At 36.9% G+C, this 17,748-nt stretch overlaps 1 protein-coding gene across 9 annotated transcripts in view; it reads left to right on the forward strand.

The window, feature by feature from the left end:
* Pcm1 (pericentriolar material 1) overlaps positions 1-17,748 on the forward strand; it is a 130,857-nt gene that overhangs the window by 16,013 nt on the left and 97,096 nt on the right. For 4 of the 9 annotated variants that reach the window (XM_008850845.3, XM_008850846.3, XM_008850850.3 and 1 more), the window contains exons 2-8: positions 2,890-3,007; positions 4,099-4,344; positions 5,487-5,747; positions 7,346-7,516; positions 7,699-7,815; positions 14,968-15,145; positions 15,308-15,394. In XM_008850845.3, coding sequence (XP_008849067.1) covers positions 2,912-3,007; positions 4,099-4,344; positions 5,487-5,747; positions 7,346-7,516; positions 7,699-7,815; positions 14,968-15,145; positions 15,308-15,394 — 1,156 coding nt within the window. In that variant the 5' untranslated portion in view covers positions 2,890-2,911. The remainder of the gene's footprint in view (positions 1-2,889; positions 3,008-4,098; positions 4,345-5,486; positions 5,748-7,345; positions 7,517-7,698; positions 7,816-14,967; positions 15,146-15,307; positions 15,395-17,748) is intronic. The other 5 variants (XM_029554904.1, XM_008850847.3, XM_017802657.2 and 2 more) reach the window with 3 other exon arrangements.

The raw sequence follows: 17,748 nt of genomic DNA on the forward strand, positions 1-17,748 counted from the left end.
GTGGCTAAAGTACTTTTTCTGTGTTCTGTGCTTGCAATTAAGAATTCTAACTAAGGAAATCCATTAAGGCTTTAAATCTTTGTTCTACCAGTTGAATAATCATACATCACAAAATTTTGAGTGATAGTCATAAAATATTTAATGAGCTGTATGTCATACAGTAAGCAAAATAGTTGTGATTAATATCTCTTACTACGTTTTTTGGATTGGATATATTTCAGAATTTCCTTTCTTGGGTTAGACCTAATTCTCAGGTACTCATGCTTGATATGCTGGATTAGTTTTCTACCCCCTTGACGTCTGTCACTGTTTTTGCTTTTATTTTATATGTATTAAATTTTCTGATTTGTATATTTTTCCAAATGAATTTTACAAACATTTTGCCAAGTTCCAAGTAAAATCTTAGTGGGATATTTTGGGGGAAATTACATTAAACTTATTTAGGGGATTACATTAAACTTACACATTTAGAAGAAAAGTGATACATTTGTAATATCTATTCTTTCCAACAGAGAACACTGTTTTTCTGCTTAAATTTTCTCTTATACCCCATAGTGTTTAATAGTGCTTCTTTACATCAGACAAAATGTTATAATATTTTGAGGACATTTCTCCAACCCCCGATATGACATACTTCATCATTACTTTCAGTGACCTCAAATTTCCCTCATATTTTGAAGTAGCTTTTGATGATACTTTGAAGTCCCCTACTTTTTTTTTGTTTGTTTGTGAGCCTGAGCCTTTAAAGACTATGCCAGCTCTCCAGCCCCCTCTGAATTTTTTAATTCATGTTCTTTCTCTTCTTTTCATACTATTTCTGTTTCATATTTTTCTGCTTGATAGAGTTTTTGAAATAATTCTAAGAAACTGATATGCAATATTCTGATTTTGGTCTTTAATAAGATTGTCGCTTGTGTCTTAAAGAATAATGCTGACTGTTTTAAGGTATACTTCTTTGGAGCTGTGGAGATGGCTCAGTTGGTAAACCTCTTGCTGGCAAGTACAAAGAGTTGAGTTTGATCCCCAGAACCCCTGTAAAAATGCTGGGCATGGTGACTGGCCAGCTAGTCTAGCCCAATTGGTGAACTCCTAGCCAGTGAGAAATCTTGTCTGAAAGGAGGTGATCAGTGTTCCTGATGGTGACAACTGAGGTCATCTTCCAGTCTGCACATGTACCCTACACACATGAGGACACACACACAGACACACACACATGCGCACGTGCGTGCACATACTTAAAAAAAAGATATGCTTCTTTTCAATACTTCAGAGATTTATTAAAATAATATATGCTCATTGAAAAGAGCAAAAATGTTGTGGGGATATAGTAGTGGTAGAGCAGTTGCTTGCCATGTATAAGGCCCTAGGTTCCCACTCAAGAGAGAGAGAGAGAGAGAGAGAGAGAGAGAGAGAGAGAGAGAGAGAAAAACAGCGCGCCCCACGCAAAAGAAAAAGAGAAATAGAGAGAGAGAGAGAGAGAGAGAGAGAGAGAGAGAGAGAGGAGGAAGGAGAAAGATTAAACTATATATAACTGTAAGCAAATATTGTTATTATATTTCAGAATTTTCAAATTAAGGGCTGGAGAAATGGCTCAATGGTTAAGAGCACTTGCTGCTCTTGCAGAGGATCTGGGTTTTGCTCCCAGCACCCCCACACAGTGGCTCACAACCATCTATAACTCCAGTTCCAGGGTATCTGATGCCATCTTCTGGTTTTAGCAGGCACCAGGCACACACATGATGCAGGCAAACACTCATAAAATAAAAAGTTCTTTTAACAGTATTTTTCAGTGGTTCAGAAGATTGACAAAAATTGTTACTGAGTAAGGAAAAAATATTTTTCAAATAATATTATATTGTATTTTTATGTCACTTTATTTTCAGATAAAATTCAAGTCAAATAATTTTACCAAAGTCATTCAATCAAAATAGCAAAAAAAAAAAAAAAAAAATTAACAGTGTTTTGACTCTTAAGATTCCAAATTATCCCACTTAATAATGGCACTAATATCAAACATTATTGATAAAATCCATGATAAAACAGGATTTATCTTGTAGATATTTTAATGCTAGACTATCTATTAGGCTATATTAACAAGTTACACAATAAGTTAAGCAGACCTTAGTGAGATTAACAGAACACTATGAGGCAGCAGCAGTATACTAGGGCAGTAGACACTCTATTATAAAGTTGTTTTAATGTATTTTGTTTGAAGCAAGGATGTATTGTATAGCCCAGGCAGGTCTTGAACTTGAGATTCTCCTGCCTCTGTCTTCCTAGTACTGGGATTACAGTGCACCACACTTGGTGCTTATTTCATGTTAATATAATATGCTTATAGCAGCTAAATTTATCTGTGACATGTGGTTGTCAGTGACTCTTTCTTTCTTTTTTTTTCGGGGGGGGGGTCTTTTTGAGACAGGGTCTCCCTGTAACCCCAGCTGGCCTAGAACTCACTATGTAGACCAGGCTGGCCTGGAACTCACAGAGATCTGCCTGTCTCTGCCTCCCGAGTGCTGGGACTAAAGGCATGCACCACCACACCTGGCTTGACTCTTATTTCTTAAAACTAGTGTTTCAGAGATTCCTTCATATTGCGGAGTTTGGTGGAATGATTTAAAAATTGAGGTTTGGGCTAGCAAGATGGCTCAGCAGGTAAAATTGCTTGCCATACAAACCTGATGGCATGAGTTTGATCCCCAGATCCCGGAGTGGAAGAAGTGAACTGACTCCAAAAAGTTGTCCTCTGACCTCTGTGTGTATGCTGTGGCACATGGAATGTCTTTACTTACATATATAAGCATCGTACATGCACATGATATTATAAATTTAAAATAAATTGAAGTTCATTTTTATATGTTAAAAATTTAGTTTTTACTTATATTACAGAGAATTGATTATTAAAGCCAACATGGCCACAGGAGGAGGCCCTTTTGAAGAAGTCATGAATGATCAGGATTTACCAAACTGGAGTGGTGAGAATGTGGATGACCGACTCAACAATATGGTATGGTATCTTACTACAGATGGTGTATTGTTGACTATTAATGCTAAATGAAACTCTCTTGTAAGTCTAATTCACTGAAACTCTTTGTGAAAACTGCTGACAAATATATTAAGGGAGCATGGGCTATTCAGTATTGACCGAAAACACTTTGGTTGCAATTAATGGAAAGCCATGCTTTCTGAGTTAACTTTTAAGTAAGCTCAAACAGAGAGAGAGAGAGAGAGAGAGAGAGAGAGAGAGAGAGAGAGAGAGAGAGAGAGAGATTGATTTATTGCTGGGCGTGGTGGTGCACGCCTTTAATCCCAGCACTCAGGCGGATCTCTGGGAGTTCGAGGCCAGTCTGGTCTCCAATGCGAATCCAGGCCAGCTGGGGCTACAGGGAAACCCTGTCTCAAAAAGACCCCCCCTCAAAAAAGAGATTTATTATAAGGAGATAAAAGTGTTTTATGGAAACCGTGTTAAAGGAGTACAGCTTAGTTTTAGGTTTTTGTCTCCCTAGTCCCAGCCTGCCTGGAAGTCACTATATGAGGCCATCAGTCTGGCTTTAATTTGCCTGCCTCTGCTTCCTGAGGCCTGGGATTAAAGGCACATGCCGTCATGTCTGACATATATCTCAGTTTTAGGAAGGAAAAAAAGAAACTGGAAAGTTGTCAGATATTATATTGTCACTACTGTGGCTGTGCTTCTAAGAACCTCTAACTCAGCTTTCCTTTCTAGACAAGTTTTTTTCTCCTTTGCTTTATGTCATATACTGAGGTTGCCTTTTTATTCTAAAATTTTCAACTGTGGCTGAAATTATATACTGACTAGTTGGTTACCTAATTCCATATTGAAACTCAATTTCAAATAGATATACATTTCTTTTCCATTAATCTTTGGCCTGGAAGGAGTGCATTAAATAGTATAAAAGGTTGGCAGAATCTATCCGCACATGGATTGGAGTAGAGGGACATTTCAAAGGGGCAAGAGTATGTGTATGTGAAATATGTTTTCTCATGTTAATTTAAGACCAAACAGTTGTTTTGAACCTACCACATTATTTTCCTGGTTTGATATAGTTCAGATTAACTTTTGCTTTTGCTTTTTTAAAGGAGTGGGGTGGCCAACAGAAGAAAGCTGATAGATCATCAGAAAAGAATAAGAAAAAGTTTGGTGTAGCAAGTGATAAAAGAGTAACTAATGATATTTCTCCGGAGTCATCACCAGGAATTGGAAGGCGAAGAGCAAAGATTCCACATACATTTCCGTATAGTAGATATATGACTCAGATGTCTGTCCCAGAACAGGCAGAATTAGAGAAACTTAAACAGCGGATAAACTTCAGTGATTTAGATCAGGTTTGTGAATTATTTTCAAAGTCAAATTGTAACCATAGGGAATACTTGAAATGGATTAAGTAATAATGTCTTAGTAATAAAAGATTGAGAAGAATAAAAGTTTCTATATGTGGGAAAAATTTTAAATGATAGTACTATGGAGAATAGTACTCTTCTTTGGAGAGAAGCAAAGTATTATTTCTAAATTTGCCAAAGATACTTCTTTCTGGACTTAATAGCTAAATTATTATATTAAGAAGGTAAATTTTACTAACTGAAGAAGCTTGTTATATTACTAAGGTTAGTACATTTATTGGGTAAGTGTGAAATATACTCTATTACCTAAAGTTTAGAATAAAACTGACTTATAATCACTGAAATAAAGTTTAGATCTAAAGGCAAATAGAAATAATACATTCTTAACCAGTATTCTATTGTCACATCTGTATTTTGCAAAGGTAAAGAGGTTTCCAAATATGTAGTACATTCAAGTCTAAGATCACAGGGTTATATAAATCATCTTGTATTATGTAAATATATCATGTACATATGTGCTAGGTATTAAACTAAATTTTTTTTTCATGGTGTTGGGTGTTGAAGTTAGGGCCTCATACATACTGTGCAGACATTCTACCTCAGCTGTATTGCTAGCTAGAAAGTGAATGCTTTTTCATGCTAATACTGATTCATTTGGTCCAAAGCCTACAAAAATTTTTGAGTAAAAATAACAATGTGGGCCAGGCATGGTGGTGCATGTCTTTAATCTCAGCACTCGGGAGGCAGAGGCAGATGGATCTCTGTGAATTCAAGGCCAGCCTGGTCTACATAGTGAGTTGCAGGACAGCTGGAGCTGTAGGGAGACCCTGTCTCACAAAGACCAAAAAAAAAAAAAAAAAAAATAGCAATGTGAATTCTAAATGTGGTCTACAGACTGTAGACTTAGACTGACCTTGTTCATATTTATGAGTTGAAGTGTGTCAAAAATGAGGATAAGGAAGTAATTGAATTTTGATAATTTAGTAGTTTTGTAGATCTGAAGCGTCTTCAAAGCTTATTCAAAGTTGTATATAACTTAGCATCTGATGTTGAAACAGAATGTTGGAACTTAAAAAATTTATTGAACAATTAATGTTTATGTGATTTGGTTTTCTTTTCGTATATAGAGAAGCATTGGAAGTGATTCTCAAGGTAGAGCAACAGCTGCTAACAACAAACGCCAGCTTAGTGAAAACCGAAAGCCCTTCAACTTTTTGCCTATGCAGATTAATACCAACAAGAGCAAAGATGCTGCTGCAAAAAGAGAAATTCCTGGATCAGCACAATGTAAAGAGCTGTTTGCTTCTGCTTTAAGTAATGATCTTTTGCAAAACTGTCAAGTCTCTGAAGAAGATGGGCGAGGAGAGCCTGCAATGGAGAGCAGCCAGGTAATAAATGGTTTATTTTGGTTTTAAGTTTCAAAGTATACATAAACATTAAGAGCTCTTTAAAAAAAAATGTATTAGGTTATACTTACAGGAATTATAGTTAAGTAGAAATAAAATATTTCCATAACCCTCTTCATTAATCTGCTATTTATTTTATTTTATTTATTTATTTAAATTTTATTTATTTATTTTTTATGTGTGTGCTTGTATTGCCTGCATATAGGTAATTGCACCCATGTCCTGCAATGCCTGTGGAGGTCAGAAGAGGTTGTTGGATCCCCTGGGACTGGAGTTACAGACAGTTGTTAACTGCCTTGTGGGTGCTGGGATTCGAACCTGGGTCTTCTGCATGAACAGTGTTCTTAACTACTGAGCCATCTCTCCAGCTCCTGCCATTTATTTTAAATAGAGTAGTAGTTTATTCCCTAAATGATTAGAAAAATGACATGTTCAGGATCAGTAAGGCTTTTCTTACTTGCCAAATAGTAAATTGTTAATTTTTAACAAAAGAAGATAGGAAACAATGTGATTCGGGCTTTTTAAAAATACAATACTGATATTGGGGCTGAAGAGATAGCTTAATGGTTAAGAGCGCATATTGCTTTTGCAGAGGTCCCTAATTTTGTTCCCAGCACCCACATGGGGCAGCTAGTTTTATAATACTATCAATTATTTATAAAGAGATATAACCATTAGAAGGAGTGTTTAAGGCTGGTGAGAAGGCTTAGCAAGTAAAGGTGCCTGCCATGTAAGCTTGGCAACTTTAAGTACAGTCCATGGAACTGATGTAAAGGTGGAAGGAGAGAACCAGCTCCAGAGTTGTCCTCCGATTTTGATTTCCATGTGTGCACTCTGGCATGTGTGCCCACACATATATTGTGTGTGCTTATGCACACACACACACACACACACACACACACAGAATATTTATGTAAATAATCTTTCAGAAATTTGTTTTATATGTAAAATTTGGGGGGCCAGAGATGGCTTATCAGAAAAAGTACTTGGTGAACAAGCCTAAGGATCTGAGTTTGGTCGCCAGAACTCACGTAGAAATGGAAGCCAAGCCAGGAGTGGTGGTGCACGCCTTTAGTCACAGCACTCAGGAAGCAGAGGCAGGCGGATCTCTGAGTTCAAGGCCAGCCTGGTCTACATAGTGAGTTCCAGGCCAGGTGGGGCTGCAGGGAGACCCTGTCTCCAAAGAAGACATGGAAGGCAAGAGCCAATTCCACAGTGTTGTCCTCTGACCTCTACACACATGCCAAGACATACTTGCCTACCAGACATCCCCCCCATAATAATAATAAATACAATTTTAAAATAAAGATTTTCAGATAATATAAACTAAAATGATTTTGAAATTATTTTTAAATTGATGGTGATTGAAATTTTCAATATTGACATTTAATGTTTTGATTAAAAATCTAAGTTTGTTGCAGATTTTCTTGCATGTATAAATTTATATGGTAAATCTAAATGTATATTTGATTCTCCATTTAAAATAAAAATCTGTAAAGCTGTTGCTATGGAATTACGTTTGGTTTTAGATGTTGTATACTGTGTCATGCTTATTTTTCTTTTTAACATTTTTCTCGCAGATTGTAAGCAGGCTTGTTCAAATTCGTGACTATATTACTAAAGCTAGTTCCATGCGAGAAGATCTTGTAGAGAAAAATGAAAGATCTGCTAATGTTGAACGTCTTACTCATCTAATAGATCACCTTAAAGAACAAGAAAAGTCATACATGAAATTTCTCCAGAAAACCCTTGTAAGTTTTTGCATCTTTTAAATTGTGTATATTGAGTTATTTTTATAATGTATCACAAACACTATGACATTCTGATGCCACTCCAGAGCAGTTAACATATTTTCAGAACTCGTGCCATCCATTATAACGTTTCTGTTGCCCTTTTTAATAGTTGTATGATTTATACCACTGAAATATTTCAGGCTAGAGAAAATGAGGAGGAGGATGTTCGGACTATAGATTCAGCTGTGGGATCTGGTTGTGTAGCTGAGAGCACATTGCTAAACATAGATGTGCAGTCTGAGGCTTCAGATACCACGGTAAGCGGCTTTTTGGTAATTAAAGTCCTGGAAATGAAGATATAAGGTGTTACTCAATTTTTCAAGATTATAGTTGTTGTCATTCCTTAATGGAAAGTGTATTCTGGGGAAGAAACCCTCAAATTGTTCATGTTATTTGCAGTTTCTAAACTTAGACGTTTGAAAGCTTTATTTACTAACATTAAAGAATAGTTTTAAGCTGGGCATGGTGGCGCACGCCTTTAATTCCAGCACTTGGGAGGCAGAGGCACACAGATCTCTGTGAGTTTGGGAGGCCAGCCTGGTCCACACAGCAAGTTCCAGGCCAGCTGGGGCTACAGGCAGACCCTTTCTCAACACCCCCCCGCCAAATAGTTTTAATAAATTGGAAATCTGATCATTTCAAACTTCAGCTTATGGACATTTTTATCTAGTTGGTTTTGTTCAGCATAATTGTCCTGATTGTAAGAAGCATTGGCAAAATTAGAATTCATTATAGATATAAGAGCTGTTAGTAATCACTAACAATTACTAAACATATAATCTGAAAAGGCTCCATGTTTATTTGCTAGTGAGGACTGGTTTTAAATATACTAAAGTTTTTCATTTCTCAGGCTGTAGGCTAATGCTATACTAAAACTAGATGACTGAACATTTGAAGTAAAGACTAGTAAATTGGACAGGGTAAAATTTAGATTGTTATTTATTCACAGAGACAAATACTGTGATTTCTGACTGCAAAGTGTAATTCATAAAAATATTTTCCCTTGGAAAAAGTAATTTGTATAACTTTGGAGAAAGAAAAGATTATAGGATAGATTTAGTTCATAGACGTTAGCATATTTCAAAACTATTCTCCTAAGCGTTTTTATTTTAATGCGTCTATATTCATGCAATGAATGAATGAATGACTTGTAATGTTAATACCTCTTACTTTTTTTTTCTTTTGAAAGGATAACCACATATATCTCTATCATTTTTTGAGATATATTCCAGATTACCATTCAACTTTAGAAATTTGAGGGTTTGTTTCCTTTTAGTGCTGATCTCCAAAGTTTATCTGCTTTCTTCCTCTCTCCTGCCCTTTCCTACGTTTTTTAGAATAGGAAATTTGAACTCATTTTTTTTCTATTTTACTAGGAAATACTCAGAGAGCTTGATCCAAACAGTTGTTGAAAAATGGTTTCTGCTGCGAGAAATTGTTTTTCTGTACATAGTGTTGCTGGGTTCTCCCTTCAGCAGAAGCAGAGGGTTGGAACAGGGTAGTTAAGGAAATTTATTGGAGAGGTGTGGGTATTATAATTTACATACTAGTGTCTAAAGTATGCACTATGATGAGAAGGTCCTTCATAATAATGTAAAATCATGCATTGTGTTGTTATGTAGCAAAGTGTTAAAATATGCTTTAGCAGTTTTGTATAGCTTGGAAATTGTCAAAGATGTAATGCTTAATTTTAATAAGCAACTTTATTCTACGGAAACTTAAGACTAATTAATTTACTGCTTCTTGGAAGAGGTGGGTTAATTTAAAAAAGATGGACTGAGACATTTTTGTATTTATTTACAAGGCTGGCTTATATGTTAAATAGGCGTTTGTGTTAAGAAATTAGTATGCTATACTATTCAATAAAGGAGGTATCTTTTAGGCTGAGAATTTGGCCATGTATTGAGGACAAATTAGGGAAGTCAGTTTCACAAGAACAGGTTTCACACATTGACATTACTACAAGTCCAAAAGGGAAAGATGGCAGACCTCCTCAGAATGATAGGGAACTGAGACCTAATAGGAAATGTAGCCGAAAATGTGGATTTTCCTCAAAGGTGTACTTGGCAATGTTACTTGGGAAGTCTTTAAATGAGCAGCTCTTACTCATGTTCTTCCTTACTGGCTTTTTTGTTACTGCTGTTACTCTCAAATCTATAAATTATTCACATGATTAATTATACTGCAATTTGCTTTAGTAAAATGCTATTAGTGTTTTGATTTTTGCTTTATTATATACCTCTGCGTGGATATTATTTGGCAACTGACTTTATATTAATAAAGGATTGAAATCATAATTTGATTCTGTTTTTGCTATTAAGGCTCAGTATATACTACATCAGTTCTTTTTTATGTTTTGGGGGCCTTATTTTTAGGTTGCTGAAATCTCTTCCTCCTCCTTGTCCTCCTCTGCTTTGAAAAAAAAGATTTAATTTAACTAGTTGACTTGTTCATTTATGTTAAGTTTTTGATGGATTTCCTTCTGTAATTTAATTGTCCTTTTAATTTCCCATGGTTTGTGTAAAGGTATTAAAGATAAGCTAAAGAAAATCATTTGTGTAATTCGGCTTAAAACATTTGAGCTAAAATAACATTTGTAAAAGAGTCTGTGTCCTTATGGTAAGAGCAAAGTACTATTTTAAGAATAATTTCTTGGGGCTGGAGAGATGGCTCAGAGGTTAAGAACACTGGTTGTTCTTGCAGAAGACCCGGGTTCAAATCCCAGCACCCACATGGCAGCTAACAACTGTCTATAATTCCAGTCCTAGGGGATACGACAGCCTCTTATGACCTCTGTGGGCATTGCACGACATGGGTGTGCTTACCTACATGCAGGCAATACATGCATACACATAAAAATAATAAATAAATTTTTAAAAACAATTTCATACATTTTATTACTAGCGTATTACCAAGGATTGATCTTCGTCTTGTTCTATAGTTGTTTTATATTTTTTCTTCCTTCCTTCCTTTCTTTTTTTCTTTTGCATGTTCAAAAATGACAAAACTTAACCTCAGATGTTTTGGCAGTTTGCATTTTTAGTTTTTGTTTTTCTGACTCCAACAAGAATTTGAGGGACAGTTTGAGATAAGTTATCATGAGGATCTTTAATTACACGAAGCACTAGCACAAAGGTACCCCAGTTGAACAGAAAGTAGTTGTTGAAGAGGAAAAAAATTAATGTGAATTATAGGTATCCTTTAAAACTTTTTGTCTTTCTTTATAGAATTGACAGATACTACTGTATATTTATCAAGTCCCTTTTTCCCTATTCTATTTACTTAAAAAAAAACTTCTAGGTTTCTTTGAAAAGTATCCTTACAAATGATTATTATTCTGTCTTAAATGACCTTGTTTAAGGAGGTTTATTACAATTTGGCTCTATTTAATCTTTAAAAAATTTTTCTTTGATTTATTTATTTTTATTTTGTGTGTATGAGTGTTTAAATCTGCATGTGTGTAAGTGTACCACATGCATGCAGTGCCTGTGAAAGCCAGAAGAAGGCATCAGATCTGCTGGAACTGGAGTTACAGACCATTGTTAGCTGCCATGTGAGTGCTAGGAACTGAACCTGGGTCCTGTGCAAGAGCAGTCAGTACTTATAAATTCTGAGCCATCTCTCTAGCCCCTTGACTCTGTTTAATCTTGATTCTTTTTCCTTTTTTTTTTTTAACATTTTTATTTTGTGTGGGATGGTGTGCATTCACCTACATGTAGAGGTCAGAGGGCAGCTTGACACATTCTTCTACTATATGGGTTCTGGGGGTTGAACTCAGGTCATCAGGCTTAATGCTTAGCATGGCAGATAGCCTTATCCACTGGATTATCTTGCTGGCCCTAGTCTTGATTCTTAGGTCACCCTAGCACAGCTTTACTAGTAGACAGTTCATAAATAGATTTTTTTTTTTTTTTTTTTGGTCTTTTTGAGACAGGATCTCCGTGTAGCCCTAGCTGGCCTGGAACTCATAGAGAGCCTCCTGCCTCTTCCTCCCTAGTGCTGGAATTAAAAGGTATGCGCTACAATGCGAGGCCTGAATTTAATTTCCTTAGAGAAAAAAAAACATTAAATGTTACCAAGATCTGATTTAATTTTTTCCTGTGTTTACAGTCTGTCATATCCTCTACCCCTTCTACCTCTTCTCTATTCCCTCCTAAGAAATTTGAAGAATAGAGAAAAAATTTGAAGTCTTACCTTCAAAGCTGAAATCAACTTTGTAGAGGTGCAACTTGATATGTAATGATAGATAGCCATATCTCCCTACAACGGCCAATTCTATTTTTTGGAGTATTTTATAGACATAACATTTTGTATAATTTTACAAAATAAGTGTTGTGCATGTACCTTGCCTTATCAGAGGACAACTTCCAGGTGTCGTTCCTTAGGCACCATCTGCCTATTTTTTGAGACAGCACCTGTTACTGGTCTATAGCTCCACAAGTAGGCTAGGCTGATTGGTGAGTGAGCCCCCAGGGGTTCTGCCTAACTCCACCTTCCCAGGGCTGGTTTACAAGTGAGGATCACCGTGCCTGGCTTTTTAAAAAACAAAAAAACATGAGTTCTGTGGATCTCACAAGTCCTCGTGTTTGTAAGGCAAGCAGTTTGTGAACTGAGCTATCTATATTTATTGTTTTATATATGTAACGTGGGATTTTATGCCCATGTTTGTTTTTTAAATCTATGAACTAAGGGGCTGGAACGATGACTCAGCAGTTAAGAGCGCTGCCTTCTCTTGCAGAGGACTAGGGTTCGATTCCCAGCACCCACACGACAGCCAACAACTGTCTGTAAATCTAGTTCCAGGGGATTTTGATGCTCTCTTCTTACCTCTGTGGTCATTGCAAGACATGAGTTCATATGCATAAAAATAAATATATTAAATCTCGAAACTAAAAATGTAGTTGGTGAACATGATTCAGAAAAGTTTGGATGGTAATAGGTGTTTGAAGAATAGGTATAGCTCTGGCTCCTTTTGGGACTTTTAGTCTATAGGCGTGGACGCTCTGGGCTCTCAGGGTCCCAGCGCGCACTCCTGGGCAGTGAAAGCTCCTCTTCTACTGAGGTCTACTCAGTCGATCCTGTCCCTATTTCACCCATATACCTTCCTCAGGATGTGAGGTCCACTGGCCACTTGGACCACATGGGAAGCGTACGAGGAACGGCGAAAGCCAGGGTGTCCGTGAGTTGTGACGGAGGAATAGCGCCCCCCGGGGAGACTGGATCACAGGATTTAGTGTTACAGCTCAAGACAAGTGACTCAGCTCAGATCTCAGTGATTCAGCTCCAGCTCCTTTATTCAGTGACTTAGCTCAGCTCCCAGTCTCGGTGATCCAGCTCCCAGTCTGAGTGAGGTGATCCAGGCTCCAACTTTATTGGGGTAAAACTAGGACTATTTATAGTGTAGAGACAGTAGAAGAAGTCTTAGCTGATTGGTACTTTTAGGATGCCTCATTTACATAGGGCGGTGGGCTTCTATCAGGCTATCAGACAACGCCTGATTAAAACCTGGTAGCTCCTGTGCCAGAGGGCATGTATTTGTGGCAAGCACTTTAAAAGAAGAGTCAGGGAGGATGCCAGGAAGGCACTCTGCTATGAAGGAGTCTGCAGCACATGGTTTTCCGAGCTCGTAAGCTATCCGGACGTGAAGAGACTTCTACTTGCATAACAGAGGACCTCAACATAGTCCAGCCACCATCTTTTGGACAGGCTCTCTTCCTAGCTATTTGTGTTTCCATGTTCTCAGCTTTCTTTGTATTTGGTTATAGTCCCTATCCCCGCCCTTAGATCAGCTTTTCTAAATATCAATCTGAGAGTTTTATTTATATGGATGTAAAAGTTAATAGCAGTAACAAATCTACTGAACTTTCAATTTCGCCTTAACTTTCTCTGAGAGCTTAATTATGTTCCATGTGTTTTTTGTTGACTTTTTAAAAAATTCCCAAGTCATAATGTGAAATGTTGTCATGGTTACTCATCCTTATTCAGAATACTGATGATTCTACTTGAGGGGTAGGCAATACATGGAAAAGGCTTTTTTGTAGGACTGATGAGGGATAACACTCAGGAAGAATCTTCTTAAACTCTGTGTTCTCTGTAATTTGTCTTGAAATCGTATGTACACAGAAAAACGGATCAGTGCATTTTTGGTTTCAAAAGAAATCATTGAACTCTTTTAGTCACTTTAGTAATTTCAGAAGGAAAAGCATACATTTAAAATGTTGTAATCCCAACAAAAATTTGTTAGCACAGTGAATTTAAGGTCAAATAAGTACATACAATAAAGGGGAATATTTTATATCATTAGGTAAAGTGATAGAATTTTTTTAATTTGTTAATGATAAATCATTGATGATGATGGCTTAAATTTTGTTTGGAGGCTGTACTTATATTTTTGTCTTTGGTTGTGTTTGTTCAGGTTTTAAATAGCTTTAATATTAAATTTTGTGCATGTGTGTGTTTTTAGAGGTTGGACCCAGGGTCTTACGTTTGCTAGGGAAGAGCTTTACTACTAAACTGTACCTCCAGCCTACTTGGTTGTTCCTTCTAGGTGCTCCCTATTTAAATGTGTTAATGTTACTTTTAGAGAGAGTGATATGTTCTTAGCATATTGGGGAAATTTAGATCTTATATTTTATGCCCTAAACTCAACTGAATGGACCTAATTTGTCATTTTTTGTTTTGTGTTTTTGAGAAAGGATCTCATATATAGCCCTGGCTGGCCTGGAACTGGCTATGTAGACCATCCAAGACTGACCTCAGTCTCAGTGATCCACCTGCCTCTGCCTGTATTCCCAAGTGCTAGGATTAAAGGGGTGTGTCACCATGTTCAGCTAAATGAATCTAATGTAAGAGTAAAAAATGTACTTAGTGGCATCTATGATGCAAAATAAAGTTTTCTGCTTTGTTACCTACTTAGTACTTTTTTGTTACAAAAAATGGATTTAAAAAATTCTTGTCCATTGTTAGAAGCTGGTGGTTTGTTTTCATTAATTTTTTTGATTGTTTTAGTTTTGTTGTGTTTTAAAAATTTCTGAGTGGAACAGAGAGTTTCCTTTTTTAATGACCTCTTTTTAAAAAATCAGAGCATGAACCCATTGTAATCTGCTCCCTTGTTCTTTTGCTTATAATGTATAGCTCATTTTGCTTTCTTAGACTTTCAACCTTCTGTTTTGTATGGTTTTTTTTTTCTTTCTTTTTATGAATTCCTCTTCATAGTCCATAAGCTATGGTCTTTTACTCTGGTATTACCTAACTCTTAATATAGAACATATTGTTTTGCTAAGTCTACTAAAACTGTATCTAGTGTTGTATATCGAATACAAATCTATTGTTTATATTGTGCTTTGCCATTGGAACAAGACCATGAGTTTCAGTAGTCAGACATAAGTATTGTTGGTCTTACTTTCCAGGCCAGAGATCCTCATCAGGAGCCTATGGAAGAGACAGAAAATTTGAAGAAACAACATGATTTATTAAAAAGAATGTTACAGCAGCAGGAACAGCTGCGAGCACTTCAGGGACGACAAGCTGCTCTTCTAGCTCTGCAGCATAAAGCAGAGCAAGCTATAGCTGTAATGGATGATTCTGGTATGCTACAGTCTAATAATACTATTTTTATAAGCAAGGCTCAGTAACTATTTGTGTTGCAAAGTGGATGCTTTTATTATATAATCAGATCATGATTGCTGATTAGTTTAGCAACCTGCATGTGAGGTTTACTCTATCCTGTGCTTTTTTTTGGTTACACAGAAAAGGTTGCAGGGACAACTGGCCAGCATACTGTACCGTGCAGACAGACAGCTCGCTCTCCTTTGCATCAGAGAGTACCCTTAAGAGGTAAAAGTGTCAGGCTGTAGTACTGTTTTTTAAATTTGATAGGGCTCTTGGTGCTTTCATTTCCACTCGTTATGTTGTTTTTCATTTCACTCAGATAAGATTGTCATTCTTTGCATTTCTTCCTAGGAAGGGTTAAAAAATCTTAAGTGAACCAGGAGTGGTGGCATAACACCTTTAACCCCAGCACTCAAGAGGCTGAGGTAGCGGGGATCAAGAGTTCTCAGTGAGGACCTGAGGAGATGGCTCAGTTGTTAAAGCATTTGCCTGTAAGCCTAAGAACCCATGTTTGGATCTTTAATACACACATAAAAGCCAGAAGGATCCATGGGGTTCACCAGCCTGCCAGTCTAGCAAGTGTGACCTATGGGTCCAGTGAAAGACTTTGTCTCAGGACCTCTGGCCTCCATGTACATGTGCATGTGTATGCACACACATTGGTATATACACACCCCCTTCCCCACACAGGAGTTCATAATGGGACTCTGTCTCATAAAATGTGGAAGTGGGGAGACTAAGGGTTTATTTTAAAGACTTTAATACTTAAAACTTTTTAATAGTATATATTTAGTTATACATAATAGTGAGTTTCATTATGATACTTTCGTACATGAATATATTTTCGTATTCACTCATTATCCCCTTCCCACTTTCACTCCTATTCTTATTCCCAGTTAGTCCCCTGTCATGCCATCCAATTTTGTTTTGTTTGTAACCTGATAAGTCTTGTTAGGGTTGCTTACAAGAACATGGGTGTGTGGGTGAGGGATTATTTACAGGAGCATGGGCAACTTACCAATGGCGCCATTACTGTAATGTCTCTTCTCTCCCAACAATTAACTGCCTATAAATCCTCAGGGAGAGGTGGAGCCTTAAGATCCCCTCTCCTAGTCTTGAATATTTACACTTACATTATCTCATTTGGTCATCAGAATTAATAGGTTAGTCCTTTAGGGCTTAAGTCTTACAGAATTTTAGTAGTTTAATTTCTTTTCTTTTTTTGCTCTTTTTGAGACAGGGTCTTCCTATGGCCCCAGCTGGCCTGGAACTAGGAGACTAGGCTGGCCTCAAGCCCACAGAGGTCCACCTGCAAATGCTGGGATTAAAGGGGTGTGCCATCATGCCCAGCTGAGTTTAATTTCTTGAGTTTTAGGTTGGGGTCTACTTTGCATTTCTTTTCTCTTTTTAAAATATTTTATTATTTTTATTTTATGTGTATGAGTGTATTGCCTACATGTATGTAAGTACATCCGTGTCGTGCAAAGCCCACAGAGGTCAGAAGTGGGTGTTGGATCCCCTGGAACTGGAGTTATGGACAGTTGTTAGCCACCATGTGGGTGCCGGTAATCGAACCCAGGACCTCTGAAAGAGCAGATATGCTCTTAGCTGCTGAACCAGTTCTCCAGCCCTATTGTGCATTTCTTTTTTTTTTGTTTTTTTTGAGAAAGGGTCTTCCTGTAGTCCCAGCTGGTCTGGAACCTTTGAACTCACAGAGATCTGCCTGCCTCTGCCTCCCAAGTGCTGGGACTAAAGTTGTGCACCACCACGCCCCATCTTAGTAATTTTAAAGCAATTTTGCTTCTATATTTATGAGATTTTGCAGGGAATACAGATGAAAGCCAGGATTATAGTTTCTCTCTCTCTCTTTTTTTTAAATTTTAAAATATTTTTTATTATTCCAAAGACAGGCAGTGTTTAACACATTTTTTTAAAGAAATAACTTGAAGCAGGTTACATAAAAGTAGATATACAATGAAATTTAAGGAGGGAAAAATAGGAATAAAAAATCAAAGACTAAAGGATTTGCCAACATGGGGTCAACTTTGGGGGAGTAATGATTTCTATTAGCTCTGTTCTTTTTTTTGGAAACAGGATTAGAGTTTCTAATCTTGTGTTGGGTAAGACATCATAGCCATCCTGGGGAAGAGTGCTTCTCTTACCGCTTAAGTTGTTTATTTTTACCTGAATTGTAATTTTAGTGTTTTCCACATAGAGTTAAAACTAGATAATAGGTTTCTGTCGGTCTTCAAATGCTAAATTTTCAGCAGAAAATGTTTATATTTTCCTTTTAAAGATGAAGTAGTTTGTAGCTACTTGTTCTTTAGAGCTGGAAAATTAAAAGTGAGGCTAGAGATGGGGTATTGGGTAGTAGAACAGTGAGTATTGTCAAAATTGTCATCAGAAAGTACATTGGGAGTATGAAGGGTTTTGTTGTTAATGAAGAAGATAAAACCAATGGTCTTTTAGTGTAATTTCTATATCACAAGCAGCCACATCTCTTCAACTGCAGGAGTACTAAGTTTTGACTAGCTGGATTTGGCCACTTTCCGAAATGGTTTTGTGGAAAGCTGCTGTTC

This window comes from Nannospalax galili, unplaced genomic scaffold (assembly GCF_000622305.1).
Source record: "Nannospalax galili isolate Female #2095 unplaced genomic scaffold, S.galili_v1.0 scaffold1025, whole genome shotgun sequence".
NCBI classification, from domain to species: Eukaryota; Metazoa; Chordata; class Mammalia; order Rodentia; family Spalacidae; genus Nannospalax; species Nannospalax galili.